We start from the raw sequence: 20,948 nt of genomic DNA on the forward strand, positions 1-20,948 counted from the left end.
TCAACCATCTGCCGACCCAAACTCTATCAAAACACATGATTTGTTGATGAAATATGGCATAGGATGATGTGCTTGCCGATTTATCTGGTGTTCCCCCCTCTTTTTTTTGTCAATTACACTATGTTGTGCAGACACGATGAATTGTTAAAACCCCTGGCACCCACCTCCCCCCGCTCTCTCTCCTATTGTTTTGTTCTCTCCTCTTTTTTTCTTCTTGTATAATGATTATCTGTCAGGAACTCCTATTTCCTGTGCGATCAGGTACTGTCTCGTACGCGATTATGTCACCTAATGTATGTTGCCAACTATTTGGAAAATATCAAGTATGCAGAAAGATTTGCTGAGACACAGCTCAGATTTACTTCTAGAACAGGGGTCGGGAACCTTTTTGACTAAGAGAGCCATAAAAGTAAAATATTTAGAAATGTTTTTCAGCAAGAGCCACACACACGCGCGGCCACTTTTCAACAAAATATCAGAATGCATTATTTAAAATAACTTTGTGATAGTACTCACTATTAACATGAATGGTTTTCCGTTCCTCGTGTTTGGTAAAAATCCAGGAAAACGATCGGAATGAAATTCAATTTGCCGGTCCATAGGCGAAGTTACTGCTAGCTCGCCTGCACACGGTTCATAAGCTTCCACACTTGCTATCTGCAAACTACTTCTCGCAGAAGTATGTCGATGCTAACGTTAACATGGGGCTTGTTAAAATGTCACTGACATTCGACTGTTTCATCGATGGTGTTGTTTCATTGCAAATTAGAATCAGAACATTTTCTCTCCTCTATTGCTCCGGGGCATTCACGCTGAAGTGCACTAGTTGGGCTCAAAGGGGCGTTTACCTGTTTCAACATGACGGCCACTATCATCCAATCAACATGGCGCTTTCGGCCATTGAAGGTCAGTGTCATCCAATCAAAATTGCGCTTTCCGCCAACTGCACCCCCAACGGGAAATGAACGGCGAAAAAAGAAGACGAAACGAAAAACTAAATACATATTTTAGTTTTATCGGCGAGCCATATGCAATCATCAAAAGAGCCATATATGGCTCGCGAGCCATAGGTTCCCGACCCCTGTTCTAGAAGCTCCACGAGCTATTCAAAACCAATGGTTTTGTTGTGTTTTGTTTGCAGTGTTGTTTGTTTGTTTCTGTTGCTCTGTATGTTTGCATGCCATTTGAAAAAAAAACAAGACTTCCTGAATATTCAGCATGAGCCTTAAAACGTAAAATATAGCTATATGCGGTGGAATCTTATTAAAATACGCTCAGTAGAAGTCATTTGAAGTGATTTTACAAATTATGGACACGACTTGTCCGGGGACGTTGGTTGTCCTTTAACGCTGATATTAGCTTGTAATATTCTAACCTAACACTATCTATAACCTATTTATTTGCATGATATTGCTTCAATAAACAAACTTCAGAAATGCACACTTTTAGTTTAGCTATTCCCTTTTTTAAGTATCTGTGGACAAAAAAATGCTACCTTTAGCTTTTGGCGAGTACTGTACAACAGGCAGGGAGTACTGTAGTATTTGCAGATATTGAAATAAAACGTTTATTCTGAAAAGCGGAAGTTATGTTCCATTTCACTCTCACTTGACTCGGCGGGTTTTTCTTGTAAACTAAAATCGTGCCAAATTGTATCGAGAGGATATCGAAGTGGAACGGAGTCTTTGCTGTCTACTTTGTTCATTCGTTTGTTAAAATGACCGAACTAAGGCACCGTAGAGCCACAGACACCGAGACGACGTTACAAAATCAACAGTCCGAGGACAAGGTAACGTTAGCTTGGACCCGCTCTTGCATTTTCAATATGATGCGAGTTAGCTACCGAGCTAATTCATTGAGGTCGATGATAACATTAATATAGAAAGTCATGCGTAAATTGGGGAACTCTTTAAACATATAAGGAGTTTTGTATGAAAAGCATATTTATTTAGACCTTGTTCGCCTTTATTTAAATAAGAATTTGATTCCGAGTACACTCCACCTTCGTCGTCGAACAGCAAATTCTGAAGTGATATCGGATGTAAAATATTATATACACCATTTTCTGAAAAGGAGCGCACAGTGAAATCGTGCACGCTCGAGTCTACATGACAGCTATTTACCAGATCCAATTTTAGTCTTAATGACCTTTTTGTATTGTTTTTTTTTTTTTATTCTGGATCCACGGTTCCGAGTTACTACTTCCAACCTTCATTTGTCTGCTGCAACACAACGTTGTCATTTTGCTTAAAGGACAACCGACGCCTCCGGACAAGTTGTGTCCATAATTTGTAAAATCGCTTCAAATGACTGAGAGGATTTTACAAAGATTCCACCGCATATATATTTTACGTTTTAAGACTCGCGCTAAATATTGAGGAAGTCTTGTTTTTGAGTTGGTGACGATTCCTGACGTCACGTCACGGAAGGAATGCCCCTGACCGAGAAAGGACACACAATGCATTTTGTTTGGTCTGAAAACTTCGTGTTGATGGTGAAATTAGAAGGAAAACACATAAATAACGCGATGGTGAATCGTGTGTTGCATCAAGACAACTATTAGATATTCGCTGACAAAAATTCCCACTAGATAAATCAGGCCATTTCCATGCAACTTTGTCACAATCTTCTGCATTTTTTGGGTGCTACATTTCTGTCCTAACGGCTCGATTTGATACGGGAGGACTTCTTTAACCAATTGCAAAAATGTATGCTTTCCTCTTCAGAACTATTTGAATCGTATTCATAGCTGGATGAGAAACAAGAAAGCATCTCCGAATCTGAAGCCATTGTTTTGATTCTCGAGCAAGGCAAGACGTCTTGCCGTGACACCACGAACTAAGGGGCGGCACCTTCTGAAACTGGCCACTTCCGGGTTCAATTCGAAGTAGTTTTTAGACACTGTAAGTCGTTTTTATTGGTGTTTTGCATTTGACTAAAAATATCCTGCGTGTTTTGGGTATTTTAGATGCAATAAAACGTTTTTCTGATGTCAATTAGGAAACAAAAAAGTGGTGTCGGTTGTCCTTTAAGTGTTCATGGACCGGAAATGGCTTTTGCTGATGTCAAATTGCGGATGGATGCTGAAGGAGGCGTGGTCGAATGGTGGATACGGCGCTGTGATTAAATTCAACGCTTTTACAAACATTTCTAATTAATCAGGAACTCATCGGGAGTTACAATGTTTTAAAAACCAACCATTTGTGAACATATGCTGGACTGTTAAGTATTGATGTGAATACTCAGTTTGGCAAGAGTAACAGCACACAATACTTAGCATTACGGCAAAGACTGTAAATGCTTATGAATTGTGTGATGGCTCTAATTTCTTTTGTCATGGCTTTGCAACAATTTCAAAAACAAGCTTTTGTTTATGTTTTCATGATGTTATGTTGCTCGTTTAATTTTGAGGAAGAAAGTAATTTATATCATTTTGCTGTGAAGCTGAAACATAAAATGTGGGAAAAGTGAAGCACTGTGAATACTTTCCTGTGGGTGCATTGCGGATCATGGAGTATTTATTTGCATGGTACTGTAGTTATGGATGCTACGATGTGTGCTGTGAAACCACTCATTTCTTTCTTGGTCATGTTACTATGGTGACATCTTGTTGTAGACAATTTATAATTTTAGCCGTCTGCAAAAAAATCTGATTCATCCTCTAGGAGTCAACTTCTCAATATGTCAAATATGTGAGAAGATGGTGATGCTTTAATATCTACTGGTGCGATATTGACTCACAAGTATTTAGTGTTGAGAAGGACCAGATGCCATTCCTAATGTTAACAGCATGCTACTACATTTTCCAGGGAATTTTGAGATACTTTTTACATCAGGGGTGGGCACTCCTGGTCCTGGAGAGCTACCCTCCTGCATGTTTTCCAAGTCTCCCTGTTACAATACACCTGATTCAAATAATCAGATAATCACCAAGCTCCGCGGAAGCCTTACATTGAACCTGCTCATTTGAATCAGGTGTGTTGCTACAAGGAGACTTGGAAAACATGCAGGAGGGTGGCTCTCCAGGACCAAGAGTGCCCACCCCTGCTTTACATAGTATAAGGACTATGACAGTGTCCTCGCAAGCACTGAATAACTTTTTTTCAAGCGGATTAACTGTGTTTTGATCTGTCTCCCCCCTTCTGAATCGGTGTTTGTTGTAAAGTAAATTATACCGCGACTGAAGATAGGGTTGTGTTACCACAGAATGACTTTATTGATTTCAAGTACAGTATGGTGTCGACATTAATTTGTTTTCCAAACATCGCATACTCTCATTTGAAAAGAAAAGTCATAATCAATACAACAAGTATTAAATAAGGGCCTACAGTATGTTTGTGTATCACATCAAATATGTTGCACTAGTCAAGAATGTCATTTTCTTTTCCAATATAAATCTTGGGGAAGAACCATGACATTAGCACAACAGGAGCTCCAAGTTCCGATGGTGAATCGTGTGTTGCATCAAGACAACTATTAGATATTCGCTGACAAAAATTCCCACTAGATAAATCAGGCCATTTCCATGCAACTTTGTCACAATCTTCTGCATTTTTTGGGTGCTACATTTCTGTCCTAACGGCTCGATTTGATACGGGAGGACTTCTTTAACCAATTGCAAAAATGTATGCTTTCCTCTTCAGAACTATTTGAATCGTATTCATAGCTGGACGAGAAACAAGAAAGCATCTCCGAATCTGAAGCCATTGTTTTGATTCTCGAGCAAGGCAAGACGTCTTGCCGTGACACCACGAACTAAGGGGCGGCACCTTCTGAAACTGGCCACTTCCGGGTTCAATTCGAAGTAGTTTTTAGACACTGTAAGTCGTTTTTATTGGTGTTTTGCATTTGACTAAAAATATCCTGCGTGTTTTGGGTATTTTAGATGCTATAAAACGTTTTTCTGATGTCAATTAGGAAACAAAAAAGTGGTGTCGGTTGTCCTTTAAGTGTTCATGGACCGGAAATGGCTTTTGCTGATGTCAAATTGCGGATGGATGCTGAAGGAGGCGTGGTCGAATGGTGGATACGGCGCTGTGATTAAATTCAACGCTTTTACAAACATTTCTAATTAATCAGGAACTCATCGGGAGTTACAATGTTTTAAAAACCAACCATTTGTGAACATATGCTGGACTGTTAAGTATTGATGTGAATACTCAGTTTGGCAAGAGTAACAGCACACAATACTTAGCATTACGGCAAAGACTGTAAATGCTTATGAATTGTGTGATGGCTCTAATTTCTTTTGTCATGGCTTTGCAACAATTTCAAAAACAAGCTTTTGTTTATGTTTTCATGATGTTATGTTGCTCGTTTAATTTTGAGGAAGAAAGTAATTTATATCATTTTGCTGTGAAGCTGAAACATAAAATGTGGGAAAAGTGAAGCACTGTGAATACTTTCCTGTGGGTGCATTGCGGATCATGGAGTATTTATTTGCTTGTGGTCTAGCAAAAATAATGAAGTGGGAGTACTGGAGGCGGTGGAAGGTTGGGGGGCCTGTCAGATGGTGGGATATTTTTAACTCAAGCATTCTGGAAGAAAAATATTGTCTCCATGGGAACCACCAGATGTAGAATGGAGGCTCGTGTGCGCTGATGCATGTTTTTGTCCATATTAAGAGGAATTATTGCCATGATGTTTCCCAAATTCGATCCATGTTCGAATTGAGCCGTTATTTTCAAAGACTCACATATCCAAAGTATGTCATGTGAATGGGTATGGGATGGTGCATTTGCTAGATGATTCTTGCCTTTTATGTTGCTGCTCAGCATACTGTCAGTCGACCATCTGCAATGAGGGGACGACTCAAATCCTAATTTGGTCACTGCAGCTCAGGGTTCAGTTGGGGTGTGAACAGTTTGCTTTTTTAAGTTTTGTTTTTACCGTGTTTACGCCAAAATCTTTTATATGGCCCACAAAAGCAAATAGTGTTTGCCAGGGTCATTATTAATGAAGCAGGAATCAAAAGTAAAAACAAAACGATTATTTAATCTTTGGGATGGCACAAAATGTAACTGCATGACCCTGTGGGCAGGCAGAGGAGAAGAGCCGAGAGAGGGGAGGGGCTGGTTGGGAGAGCTTTTATAAAGATGGACAGGATGTGACGCCATGACAGGAAGTCGCAGAAAATAAAACGATGTAAAGACAGACAGAATGTGACATCTTGACAGGAAGTCCGAGAAAATAAAACGATGTGTAAGGAAAGAGAGAATGTGTTTAAAACGTGTTTGTATAGTGAATTGCCCTAACAGTGTGTTTACTTTGTTTCTTGAAAATTGACTTTGTAATTTTTAATATTGGCTTTAGCTCAGTACTCAAATATTTTCAGATTTTTTTCCATCTATTAGATAACTATGTAAACATCCAATTGTCATATGCAAATTTCCCCAGTATGGGACGAATAAGGGTTTTCTGATTCTGAATCTGATGTTGCACGTTGATATTTGGTTCCCTGGATTGTTCATGGACCGGAAATGGCTTTTGCTGATGTCAAATTGCGGATGGATGCTGAAGGAGGCGTGGTCGAATGGTGGATACGGCGCTGTGATTAAATTCAACGCTTTTACAAACATTTCTAATTAATCAGGAACTCATCGGGAGTTACAATGTTTTAAAAACCAACCATTTGTGAACATATGCTGGACTGTTAAGTATTGATGTGAATACTCAGTTTGGCAAGAGTAACAGCACACAATACTTAGCATTACGGCAAAGACTGTAAATGCTTATGAATTGTGTGATGGCTCTAATTTCTTTTGTCATGGCTTTGCAACAATTTCAAAAACAAGCTTTTGTTTATGTTTTCATGATGTTATGTTGCTCGTTTAATTTTGAGGAAGAAAGTAATTTATATCATTTTGCTGTGAAGCTGAAACATAAAATGTGGGAAAAGTGAAGCACTGTGAATACTTTCCTGTGGGTGCATTGCGGATCATGGAGTATTTATTTGCATGGTACTGTAGTTATGGATGCTACGATGTGTGCTGTGAAACCACTCATTTCTTTCTTGGTCATGTTACTATGGTGACATCTTGTTGTAGACAATTTATAATTTTAGCCGTCTGCAAAAAAATCTGATTCATCCTCTAGGAGTCAACTTCTCAATATGTCAAATATGTGAGAAGATGGTGATGCTTTAATATCTACTGGTGCGATATTGACTCACAAGTATTTAGTGTTGAGAAGGACCAGATGCCATTCCTAATGTTAACAGCATGCTACTACATTTTCCAGGGAATTTTGAGATACTTTTTACATCAGGGGTGGGCACTCCAGGTCCTGGAGAGCTACCCTCCTGCATGTTTTCCAAGTCTCCCTGTTACAATACACCTGATTCAAATAATCAGATAATCACCAAGCTCCGCGGAAGCCTTACATTGAACCTGCTCATTTGAATCAGGTGTGTTGCTACAAGGAGACTTGGAAAACATGCAGGAGGGTGGCTCTCCAGGACCAAGAGTGCCCACCCCTGCTTTACATAGTATAAGGACTATGACAGTGTCCTCGCAAGCACTGAATAACTTTTTTTCAAGCGGATTACTTGTGGTCTAGCAAAAATAATGAAGTGGGAGTACTGGAGGCGGTGGAAGGTTGGGGGGCCTGTCAGATGGTGGGATATTTTTAACTCAAGCATTCTGGAAGAAAAATATTGTCTCCATGGGAACCACCAGATGTAGAATGGAGGTTCGTGTGCGCTGATGCATGTTTTTGTCCATATTAAGAGGAATTATTGCCATGATGTTTCCCAAATTCGATCCATGTTCGAATTGAGCCGTTATTTTCAAAGACTCACATATCCAAAGTATGTCATGTGAATGGGTATGGGATGGTGCATTTGCTAGATGATTCTTGCCTTTTATGTTGCTGCTCAGCATACTGTCAGTCGACCATCTGCAATGAGGGGACGACTCAAATCCTAATTTGGTCACTGCAGCTCAGGGTTCAGTTGGGGTGTGAACAGTTTGCTTTTTTAAGTTTTGTTTTTACCGTGTTTACGCCAAAATCTTTTATATGGCCCACAAAAGCAAATAGTGTTTGCCAGGGTCATTATTAATGAAGCAGGAATCAAAAGTAAAAACAAAACGATTATTTAATCTTTGGGATGGCACAAAATGTAACTGCATGACCCTGTGGGCAGGCAGAGGAGAAGAGCCGAGAGAGGGGAGGGGCTGGTTGGGAGAGCTTTTATAAAGATGGACAGGATGTGACGCCATGACAGGAAGTCGCAGAAAATAAAACGATGTAAAGACAGACAGAATGTGACATCTTGACAGGAAGTCCGAGAAAATAAAACGATGTGTAGGACACCCCTGGACTAAGCAATAGACCGTTTGAAACATGATTGTATTTTATTTCAAATATGACTAGATTACAAAGTTTAGAGCTGTATTGCAGTTATATCACTTTGCTGCTGTGAAATGTAAATTTCTCCACTGCGAGACTAATAAAGGCAAATCCAATCCATTATTGGGGCAGTGTTTCTCCCCTCCCTTAGTGAAACGTTCATAAGAATTAAAAGAAGTACGGCAGGCAGGCATACATGTATTTGTATTTCATTGCTGATCTGTGTGTTTGCATTTTAGGGTTCAGACTGTGAGCTGAGATCAGAGACAGATGGTGCAACAGACTGCGACCCCAAAGTGGACCAAGTGGACTCGGGTGTCCCTGAGGTGCCAGTGCCTCCTGATGACACACCAGAAGTGTTAAATAAAGCCTTGTCCGGACTCTCTTCAAGGTGAATTAATGGTGGTGATTTTAAATTCAGGATGCTCGATTTTCCTACCACATTCCACAACTAGGCAAAAAAAGACCAGACAAGTATATATTTAGATATTTGTTTTAGTATCTTTTTTTTAACCTTTTGCTTTTGGGTAATCACAAAGTAATTAAAAGTAATAATTAATTGGGTAATAGCATTAATAGTAAGTGAAATTAATATCATGGATATTGGGGGGATCTAGAATTCAATGCATTGTTCAACAAGGTACAGTCAATGATAACACTCAGCAAAATGTTTCCAATTATTTTCCATAGCCACTAATCAGAATATATGGAATGTGTTGACCAGTCTCCCAAAGCCCAAGTGAAAAATGCCATATTCCAGCCCATTGGGCTTTTTGAATGGCAAGTTTTTGACTGAGTCATGTGTCCCCCTTTCGGTACCGCAAGTCAAAATTTATTTTCTTTCCTTCTTATTAGCCAGTGCCACCAACATTTGGCTATACTGACTAAGCCAGGGGTGTCCAAAGTCGGTCCTCGAGGGCCGCCGTCCTGCCTGTTTTCCAGCTCTCCCAGGAGCAACGCACCTGATTCAAATCATCAGGACCATTTTGATGCTGCTTTAGAGCTAGCTGATGAGCTCATCATTTGAATCAGGTGTGTTGCTCCTGGGAGAGCTGGAAAACAGGCAGGACAGCGGCCCTCGAGGACCCACTTTGGACACCCCTGGACTAAGCAATAGACCGTTTGAAACATGATTGTATTTTATTTCAAATATGACTAGATTACAAAGTTTAGAGCTGTATTGCAGTTATATCACTTTGCTGCTGTGAAATGTAAATTTCTCCACTGCGAGACTAATAAAGGCAAATCCAATCCATTATTGGGGCAGTGTTTCTCCCCTCCCTTAGTGAAACGTTCATAAGAATTAAAAGAAGTACGGCAGGCAGGCATACATGTATTTGTATTTCATTGCTGATCTGTGTGTTTGCATTTTAGGGTTCAGACTGTGAGCTGAGATCAGAGACAGATGGTGCAACAGACTGCGACCCCAAAGTGGACCAAGTGGACTCGGGTGTCCCTGAGGTGCCAGTGCCTCCTGATGACACACCAGAAGTGTTAAATAAAGCCTTGTCCGGACTCTCTTCAAGGTGAATTAATGGTGGTGATTTTAAATTCAGGATGCTCGATTTTCCTACCACATTCCACAACTAGGCAAAAAAAGACCAGACAAGTATATATTTAGATATTTGTTTTAGTATCTTTTTTTTAACCTTTTGCTTTTGGGTAATCACAAAGTAATTAAAAGTAATAATTAATTGGGTAATAGCATTAATAGTAAGTGAAATTAATATCATGGATATTGGGGGGATCTTGTGAGGATAAGCATGCTATAATGGATAGATGGATTGCCTGCTACTACATTTTTTGAACAGGTATTGATTGTATCGGAATCCATTTTTAAGTCACATTGACAGTTTTTATCTCTTGCATTCTTAATCCCAATGTCATTTTTTCATCTCTTTTAGATGGAAGAACTGGTGGGTCCGAGGGATTCTCACACTAGCCATGATTTCCTTCTTCTTCATCATCATCTACCTAGGCCCCATGGTGCTTATGATGATTGTGAGTACGGCTAGCATCAAGTGGTATGGCAATAACATTGTGGAAGCTAATTGGTATCGTACAGTAGTTTTTGCATACCATCGTGTTTTTTAATAACCTCCTGCATCGTGTATGGAAAAGGTAGATGTGCTGAGCAGTGTTACAAAATAACAAATGGCACATTTTTAGTATTCCAATTTTGGCAGGAATTTGGAAAGAGGTATTAACGTGTTACTGCCTGTCTTCTATAAACTAATCTGTTGGCAAAGCTGCTGCGCCAGCACTCATGCCACACTCCACTCCCACTAAAGCCACATGCCCCACATTTTTGTTCATTTATTTATTTTTAATTTACACCTTTGTAAACAGTTCAACCTTAGTCGAGGTCTTACACAAAGCAGTTTGCTTGATATTGCACATAACAACATCAGTAAAGTGTTGACATGTATATGATTAGACCTGAGCCAGGTGATTGGCTGGATTTTAACAGCCAGTTGAGTTCCTTATTCCGTTTTAATGGCTGTATCGAAATTTCTGCTTCACATCAAACAATCTTAAATACTTAATTAATTTGGTTTTCCCTGTTCTCTTTTGTAATTATGTGTTTCCTTCTACAGGTCCTGTGTGTTCAGATCAAATGCTTCTTCGAAATCATCACCATTGGTTACAGCGTTTACCACTCATATCATCTGCCATGGTTCAGGACACTGAGTTGGTGAGGACCTACACCTACAGAGTGAAACATTTTGCATCATGAAAATGAAACTTTTTTAATCATATTATCTTGTCTATTTTGTGGCAGATATTCTGAGGTTTGTTGTCTCAACTGAAATATTTAGGGGAGGCATAGATAGATGCAGTGGTATGCTATAGTACTTCAGATGTTCACTCCCTTGTTATCTTTAGCATAATAGAAGATGTGACATTAGTCCTTGCCAGTCATGACCAGTGCCAAATATTTATGGTGCCTTGAAAAACATAGTATTCATATTACATGTGAGATTTTTGTGAAGAATATCATTTGTTTTCGCTAAATGAGATAAATCAACAAAATAGAAGTTAACTGTGAAGCGGAATGAAAATAGCATGATTTTCAATATGAATCAATATGTATTGTATTGTATTGTAAAATGCAAATATAATACAGAAAAATGCGGCGTGCATTTCCATTCGTAGCCCTGTACTCAGATCCCCCTAAATGGAATCTAATGCAGTCAATTAAAGTCAACTACTGTAATTGCTCAAATGTCGTCTTCCGTTATGAATACAGTGAAACTCTTCTACTACAAAATTAACTTTGCAGCAAGAATTTTTTTCACAACAAGAGACTTTTCACTATAGCAACATTTCTCAGCTGTAAACGCGCATTATGTAAAACAGTTGATTAGCCATCAATGTATTTTCAAGGCACTATACTTGCAGAGGAATTCGTCTGCATCAAATTGGTGAAGGTTTTCTGATGCACCTAAAGTATTTCCATCCGGCATAACTTTTTGCCGTTTCTTTTTCTCAATATACCAAACGCATGTTGCTCTCATAAAGATGTGAGGTTAGCGTGTTGACCCTCTTCCCGACAGGTACTTCCTGCTCTGTGTTAATTACTTCTTCTATGGTGAGACCGTCACAGATTACTTCTTCACACTGGTGCAAAGGGAAGAGCCACTTCGCATCCTCAGCAAATACCACCGCTTCATCTCTTTTGCCCTCTACCTCACGGGTATTATCACACTTGACATGCATTATCGACCGCCCTTATTGACAATACTTGTTACTGTTAATTGAACCACAACCACAAATGTTTTATCAGCCATACAGATCTGATATCAGTTTTACATGTAGTTAGTGCAAGTAGATGTGTGGTTGTTGTGAACTAATTTTCTCTCTATATATTTTTTTGGAAATCACCTTTTTGTTGTAAAGGGTATAGGCTGAAGGTACCACATAAGGATTTACATTTTAAAGAATGCAAAATAGAAGCCTGTCTTGGATAAACCGGAAAGACTTGGTTTCTTTTCTCTGCAGCCAAAGGTTTTGGGGCAAAAAAACCCACAAATGCAAGCCAAGATCTCATAAGAGGCAACTGATTAGTATTTCCAATTTATTACTGATCTTCAAGTGCACAGTCTCCTCCGTCGTCAGTCTATTAATAGAATGCAGAAACGTTGAGAAACTGTGATGCTTAACAGCTTTTAGCTAAGGTCTGACTAGAATTGGCCAGTTTGTCAAGATGACCTGGATTATGACTGAATTGATCGACTTCTAATGGGCAGTTCATTGATGGGCATGTTCACACTTTCAGGTTTCTGCATGTTTGTGCTGAGTTTGGTCAAGAAGCATTACCGCCTTCAGTTCTACATGGTAAGGAACATCCTCTTCTTAGCCTCCACCCTGGGGGGCGCTGTGTTGTGAATGACGTCTGCAAAGAGGGAATCAATTTCTGCAGGCATAGGGAAGCGGTTGCCCTACAAATCATTTGGCAGGTTGTCATCTCAACCGAAAACAAACCAGAGAGCTGAAACAGAAATCAGTTGGTTTATTACTTTGCTGCTGTGAAATGTAAATTTCTCCACTGCGAGACTAATAAAGGCAAATCCAATCCAATCCAATTACTGATAACTTAATGGAGAAATTATTCCAAAAATGAACCAGAATAAAAATAAGAACACCTCTCTCCTGGTGACAATGCATACATCCGAAATTATCTGCAGTCTTGTAAAGTACAGTGTTTTAATTGTGATTTCGTGCATGTTATCAAACCTAGTAGAATGTCACGACAATATAATACTGATACTGCACCTGTATGTTTGCACATAACTTTCTGGTGAGATTTAGTTCCGATGAATTCGCGTCAAGCAATCTTTGTCATAACAGTCTTCCTTTTTTCTCTTTTCATCAGTTTGGGTGGACTCATGTGACTCTGCTGATTGTAGTTACACAGTCTCACCTCATCATCCACAACCTGTTTGAAGGAATGATCTGGTATGTAAAAAGTCTGTACACACTGTACATGTTCAAGGTATACAAGCAGAAAATGCCATGCTTGGAGATGTCAATTTTTAATGTGCAGAATACTGTGTACAGATAAGAAACAAAGGTGTTTACTTTTAACCGTGAGAACATGTTGACCAATTTTAATTAGCACTTTTTATTTTCATTGTTTTATTCTATGCTAGGTTTATTGTGCCAATTTCCTGTGTGATCTGTAATGATATTATGGCCTACATGTTTGGTTTCTTCTTCGGACGTACTCCTCTCATTAAGGTTGGTCGACATAACACACTGCAATGTATTTATTTATTTTTGGCAATCGCTATGATTAAATGAGCAATGTTAACAAGGAGTACTACATACTGTATTTGTACTGCGTCCTCTACAGCTGTCACCAAAGAAGACGTGGGAAGGATTCATTGGTGGATTCTTCGCGACCATTTTGTTTGGCATCATGGTGACTTTTCTTTTTATATTACCTTTGGGAGGAATTGAAATGATTGTCAAATTCTCTCAGGGGTTTCTGTGTGAAGACAAGTAGCGTTTATTGTTAGCGGTAATTCCTTTTGAAAAAGCCCTTTGCCCCAGACCTCACGCCAGTTCGGTTCAGAAGACCAAAAATGGCAAATCCACGTCAAGCATTTGTGGGCACTTGATTTCGGACACCGACAATCGTGGTATGACATCTTATGGTGGTGTCATTAGCAATCCCCCGTGTTCCTATTTGCAATTTTTAGGCAAGGTCATTTGGGTGTCTGGCTACAGCTGCAAATGTTGCTGTCAGATGTTTAACGCCACCCCCTGTTGAATTGGTGAGTCGGTTACACATTGTGATAAGTTGCGGTGCCACATTCTTTCCTAAGTACAGAAGCTGCCTTCGTCATCACTTGGACTGGCCGAGTCTCTCTGGCCGTCAAAGCTAGAATTTTCAGTTTGGTCACACAGCATAAGAAACCTTAGACTCTCTTCTTTCATCAGAAAAAAAATATTTCGAGCTTACTTGGTTGTTGAGTGATCTGCATTGAAAGTGAAAAAAAATAGCCAGAGGTCTGACTGAAGCTTCAAAGGAACCCTCCACCCCGCCAGAAAAAACAAAACCTGAACAAATTCGGGAATGGCGTCATGCTTTTCAATTACCAAATAAATTTGGGAATGACAGTGAATGCGTTCATGGCCCAATTGGGATTGTGTCAACCACGTAACCTGCCAGATTCTTTCGTAGTTTAAGAGAGGGCACAAACAAGCCAGAATGTGACGCTTAAAACGTGAGCTTTAGCATTGAAAGCAATCATCTCTCACATGCTGACATCTTCACACATCAGAATTTCTAATGGGTCAATATAATAATGGCTGCTCTCAAAGAATCTAAACCATAGCTACATAACGGATTTGTCTTTTTGTGATATGGTAAGTCATGCCACAACACTGGAATAAAGTAACCGGCAGCCTTGATTTTTCCTCACAGCTCTCCTACGTGATGGCAGGCTACCGCTACTTTGTATGTCCAGTTGAGTTCAACAACGATTCAAACAGTTTTCAGGTGGACTGTGAGCCACCTGAACTTTTCCAGCTTCAGGACTACACTCTTCCCAGCATCATAGAGTCTGTCACTGGATGGGTAAGTCAACATTTTCTTAAGCAACATAAACACGGTTAAAAGCTGCAGACACCAAACCCTCAGACTTGGGTCAGCACGTTTTACCACAAAAGTAGAGCAGCGCTTTGTCTTGAATTGCAAATGGAATTGATCTGTTTCCCTTGAGGCAAAACGTGAACTATTCAATTGAATCTCGGTTGATCATGAAGCCATCAGACATGACAGTACTCCAAAGTAATTACTGATACGCTTTTTGAAGCCTTTGTATTTCTTCATCTTTTGGTATGATACAATGCAGTTTTTCTTCATTCAACAAAAATGAGGCCTGAAAGGAATATGGATACTTCAATCAATCTCAATGAGGAAAATCGATTGGACAAAAGAATACATTGAGCTCATTACAAAACAGTCCTTGAAGTCACTGACCATTCCCATTTAATCTTGTCCTGCTTGTTTCCGCAGACAACAGTTCGCCTCTATCCATTCCAGATCCACAGCATCGCTCTCTCCACATTTGCTTCCATCGTTGGACCCTTTGGTGGCTTCTTTGCCAGCGGCTTTAAGAGGGCCTTTAAGATAAAGGTACACAACTACTTTTGTATGGCCTGGGCTTGGCTCTTGATATCTTTATCAAATGTCCGGCTGGCATTTAGGTAGAACATGAAATTTGTGTACACTACAGTTAAAAGTCAAAAGCGCAACATTAAATGCCTCCTCTTCCAGGATTTTGCCAACACTATTCCAGGACACGGTGGAATAATGGACCGTTTTGACTGCCAGTACCTCATGGCCACATTTGTAAATGTCTACATTGCTAGTTTTATCAGGTAAACACAATGAACTATTTGTTTAAACACCATAGTTTTGACAAACTTGACGATTTGTCGCACCCTTTGGCATTTGGTAGTTTATGATTGGCATGGTTGTACTGCCTCTCAGGGGTCCGAACCCGAGCAAGGTGATCCAGCAGCTCCTGGCACTTCGTGCCGACCAGCAGCTTTACATCTTCAACTCTTTGAAGGCTCACCTAACAGAGAGGGGCTTGCTGGCCGCTTTGGAGGAGGTGGCTGCCTAGAGTGGTCCACCGGTGCGTTGTGATGGGAGGCATCTCAAGCCTCTGTGTGTTCCTGCTGTGAGAGACACTCTGCGCTTTTCTGTCAGTATAAAAAGGAAACTCAACACAAGAAAAAGTTACCCTTGGGTCATTCCATTTCATTAAGGTATGAGTTGTGTGTTGTTCCACACTTTATGTGAATCCTGTTAAACAAATATGTCTAGGTTCAATTACTGTATACCTTTCCATCCAAGCCTTTCAGTCTATTCCCACTGTGGCTTGAACAATGTTGGTCTGTTCTACTTTTACACGTGGAGACAATAATCTCTATTTATCTTAAATGTGTGTTGATATTTTGTTGTGCATCATTTTTTAATGCAGTGCTCTCAAATGTGCCACTCACTGCATTGTTACACTTCCCACTGAGTTCTTTTGTATTTAGACAGTTTTTTTTATACAGATGCTCCCCATCTTACAAACAAGATACGATCCGAGCACTTGTTCGTAAGGTGATTTTTATTCTAAGTTGCTTCAGTGCTATATTTTGTATGGAAGTCAAACACTGAATGGGGAAGTATAAAACACAGACGCTCTAACAGTTGTAAAATAAACTCACACCTACTGTAGTACAACAACATATGTCCTTTGGTCTTCAGTAAGCCATTACTGAAGCTGCTGGCACGTAATGACCGAATTATGTGCCATTACTTCTTGCTATGCGCGCATTCGCCTCCTCCTTGGAGCGTCAACTAGGAAGATGGATTTCCTTCCCTCCCACATACTCTACACAGCCAATCGTAAGCGAGCTCGGTAATATGGGGCCTGAACTCGTTGGCCCCATTTCAGCATAGCTGATTGGTCAGCCTTGGTGTCTGTTGCATAAACATCTAGCCCTTGAAACCTCTAATGTGTCTGTGTGCGTGCGTATGTGTGAAGCACAGTACGCAGCCAATCGCAAGCAAGCTTGGCTGGAAAAAGTCTAAATTTTTCAAAATCTAATTTACAGCATCTCTGTCTGAACATTTTTCGAGTACCCGCAAAAATGTTTGTATGTACCGTAACGTCTTAACTCAAGTGTTCGTAAGTTGGGGAGCGTCTCTATACCAGCTATTGTTTATCGACAAAGCCCAATTTAGATTAATTTGGAGCGTTGTGCAAAAAGTAAATCAAAACATTCAAATAAATGCAATACAATCTTCATCTGATAAGCTAGGGAGATAAAAAAAGAAATCAGTTATTTGTACTTTTATGGCTGAAATGTGCCACAAAATCTGGGACCACTTTGTTATATCACCTTTACTTCTAACAACACTCCACAAGCATTTTAGAACGTAGAACAGCTTCGAATCTTTCCCATTCTTGCTTGATGTACAACTTCAGTTACTCGATAGTCCGGTGTCTCTACTGTTATATGGTGCATTTCATAATACACGTCATATTTTCAATGAGAGACAGGTCTGGACTGCTGGCAGCCCACTGTTGCACTTTTACTTACTGTCTTATTTGAAGCCATGCAGAATGGTCTCTTCATGATATCTTTCTGAAATAACAGGGACGTCCCTGAAAAAGGCCTTGCTCGTTTGGCAGCCTAATTTGCTTCCTTACTTGTGAATTGAGCCTTTCGATGATGCTCTTTTTACATACAGTCGTAACACTTAGTTGTTTCCAATTAACCTCTATTCTTCTGTAGAATATACCACACAGCTGTTTTGATAATTCTTCGACTTTTCTTTGCCCAAAAAACAAAACAAAACCAAAAATGTTCATCCGTTTGAAGATTTAAAATCCAGTGCTTGTTGTCATGCATTCAATAGAATCTAAGTTGAACATGATTCGCAAATCATTATACTCTGTTTTTATTTACTTTTAGCACAACGTCGTAACTTGAGTGTTTGTATGTCTGTGAATTTCTCTTATTTCGACAGTTGATGGTAACTATCTGTCATGTCTGTATTTAATGGACTTTGCACTACCATTTATCATTTCACGACCGTAATCACGTTATACCCTATTTATTGTAAGGTGGAAAACATTTAAGTTAAAAGTCTGAATGATTTGACGGGATCAGGTTGTGCTATCTAAATCCAATCATTGAGTTTGTGAAGGCACCTCGCAATAGTTTTGTTACTGACAAACTATATTTACCAGATGAACCCAAATATATTGTTTTGGTTACAAACTTAAGTTTTGTTACGCTGGTTTTGTATCTGTGAAGTCAGGTGTTTTCAAAATGTGTAGATTATGTAATATAGTGACTGCCATGTGTGATTCTTATGATTCCTTGCAATGCCGAAAGGGAACATTTAGAATTTTAAGATTGTTCTGCCTGTTTGAGTTCTTGCTGAGACCACAAGTCCAGAGCATATGTAGGAACAACTTGTTAGTAGTAACGGTTGTCTGAAACTGTTTATTGGTGCATTACACAGCAGTCAGGGTTAGATACTGACTCGGTCAATTCTGCCAATGTTTTGTTGAATGGTAATATGGATTATTATTTTGGAGTTTTAAGTATTCTCCCCCAATTATCGATGTCTGCGTCCTGACTTCCATGCCGATTATTCTTGTATTTTGTTGTTGGAGAAAATGTTAAATCTAGTATCGTAAAACGTATTCATGTCATTCTTTTTCTGCCAGCCAAATTTCTTAGAAAGTACTACTTATGCTTTTGTTTATTTTTTATTGATATTTTCAAAAGTGCATCATATCTGGGGTGGGTTCAGTCCTACACCTGGAGTACAAATGTTTACATTGGTAATATGGGTTTGGTGGCAAAATGTATTTTGGCTTAAATGACAACTTGAGGTTCAAAGTGATGAATTGGTGATGGTACAGCAATTGACCGGCAATTTTTACCATGGTCATATCCATCTGTTCCTTAGGTATAAGTGTGTGAGTGGATGGTTGTTTGTCTCGGTGTGCCCTATGTTTGGCTGGCAACCGGTTCAGGGTGTCCCTCGCCTACTGCCCGAAGACAGCCGGGATAGGCTCCAGCACCCTCGTACGCTTGTGAGGATAAAGCAGTTTGGATAATGAATGAATGAATATCCATCTGTATATCTGAAGATGAACTTTTATTCATATAACACCTCTGTTAAGTTTTTGAACATTGGTCTCTACATGCTGTTATAAGAAACATTTATGTCATCATCCAGACTGGCTGTGGTAGACTTGTGATAAATCTGTATGGCGTAGTCAGTTCAAACCAGATAGAAATGTAGCAGGGACATCCGAGTCCCTTTGTGATCCCATTCTTCTCTTTATGTTGGTTAGTAACCACCTCGTAAAAGTGCAGTCAAACATTTTAGAACATGACCCAGATGAAAAAAACAATCACCCACATTCTGAATGTGATGTCCACCAAATGTTTTTTTTCTGAAGACACATTTATTTTGTTTTTCTCTTGACACTCTGACACTAGGCAGAATATATGATATGTGTTCTTCAAATGTAAGCCAATCATGGTGCATGCCTTTCAATTTTCCATCAGACAGCCACATAGTTCTAAGTGTATGTTTCTTCATAAAGTATTTATTTGGTTGAATCATTTCACCTCAATTATCTTATATGTTAAAGATTTTAGTGCTATTTTTGCTGTGCTTTAATATTTTGTATAGCTTCAGAGACTATTTAAGCTATGCTATAATTTAGAAAATGACACAGTATTACAATAGCAGAGAAGTGCTGGCTTTCTTGTAATGAGCTGTTTGTTGACTTGGCTCTTATGCGAATTTCTTGTTGCAATGCGTTTTGAAGCAACACAGATGCCGCTGTTGTGTCCTTTAATCAGACCTTTTTTATTTTTATTCTTAGCTCAGACAGCCTATCAGTCCCTGTTAAGTTTTTTTTCCCCAAGCCCGTTTTTGTTAGAGGTGACCATAAGAGGGAAGAAGAACACCCTTTTGCTTATACAGAAAAGTTTGACACAACAATGACCATAAAAAAGATATCCTTTCCCAGTCATCGTATATACAGTAAAGTCTCATTATATTGATATTCTCGGGAGTCGGAAAAAATATCGATATAACCGGACTCGATATATCCGATCCTGCGCTAAACTGCATCAAAAGGGGGCAATAAATGGGGGATCTTTGGTATGGCATGACATTTTCTCCTTGAGTTCAATGATTGCGTATCTAGCATGCTTTTGTACTGTCGTGAAGTGAAAAATAAACTCATGCATTAAATAAAAACAATGTATTATTTTCGTAATAACATATCATAATAACACGGTATCGTACTAAATGGAACTAATTATACATAAAAAAACTAGAAATTCGACGGGAAATGAAAATAGTATCGTAATATGCAGTACTATCACTATAACTGATATCGATATCACGAGACTTTACTGTAGAAGCAGACTAAAGACTAAATGCCAGTTTAACTCTGTTCAAAGCGAATAAATCACGTGTGGCATCAAGAAGGCCATTGTGAAAGGTATTACAATTTTGCAGGACATTTTAAAGAATGTATTGCAGTGGTGCAACATTTCTTAACCACATATTGTTTGCTCGCCTTCAAGGAAATTTTATATTGTAGTTATTTTTTTTCTTAGGCAGTGGAGTGCTTTGTGATGTATATTTGTGTATAGAAAGAAATATACTCTTAATGCTAAAATGTACTTTGCCTTGTCGGAAAATAAAAAGGTATTGGTCATGTGTTTTGCTTGTGTAATTTCTTGCCAGCACCGGTCTATGACACTATTTAATAATTGACATTGCATTGCATCATTTTTGTATGTCACACATCTGCCGTATGCAGATCACTGGATAAGTCGCGGCAAAAGATGACAAGCATGTTATACAGTATGAATTATGAGGAACCATTTTAAATAGTTGTGTCATTTAAAAATGTCTAAGCGTTTTCATGAATCACATTCCTGGGGGATTTATACAAAACAAGTCTGAACATAGAAACCGTCTGAGGAAACATGAGCGTTTGAAATGGTAAAAAAAAAACAACACACAGGAAGCAGGAAGT

At 39.2% G+C, this 20,948-nt stretch overlaps 1 protein-coding gene across 1 annotated transcript; it reads left to right on the plus strand.

Moving 5' to 3' along the window:
* The first annotated feature begins 1,598 nt into the window (after nucleotides 1-1,598).
* Nucleotides 1,599-20,628, plus strand: cds2 (CDP-diacylglycerol synthase (phosphatidate cytidylyltransferase) 2). The gene is made up of 13 exons (XM_088994859.1): nucleotides 1,599-1,789; nucleotides 8,589-8,740; nucleotides 10,254-10,350; nucleotides 10,947-11,044; nucleotides 11,907-12,046; nucleotides 12,629-12,687; nucleotides 13,226-13,308; nucleotides 13,503-13,590; nucleotides 13,706-13,774; nucleotides 14,783-14,935; nucleotides 15,377-15,496; nucleotides 15,638-15,741; nucleotides 15,854-20,628. Exons 1-13 carry the CDS (start codon nucleotides 1,718-1,720, stop codon nucleotides 15,987-15,989), a joined length of 1,371 nt encoding a protein of 456 aa, XP_088850985.1. The 5' UTR covers nucleotides 1,599-1,717; the 3' UTR covers nucleotides 15,990-20,628.
* The last annotated feature ends 320 nt before the right edge of the window (nucleotides 20,629-20,948 follow it).

This window comes from Hippocampus bargibanti, linkage group LG04 (genome assembly GCF_051943395.1).
Source record: "Hippocampus bargibanti isolate YZ-2025 linkage group LG04, ASM5194339v1, whole genome shotgun sequence".
NCBI classification, from domain to species: Eukaryota; Metazoa; Chordata; class Actinopteri; order Syngnathiformes; family Syngnathidae; genus Hippocampus; species Hippocampus bargibanti.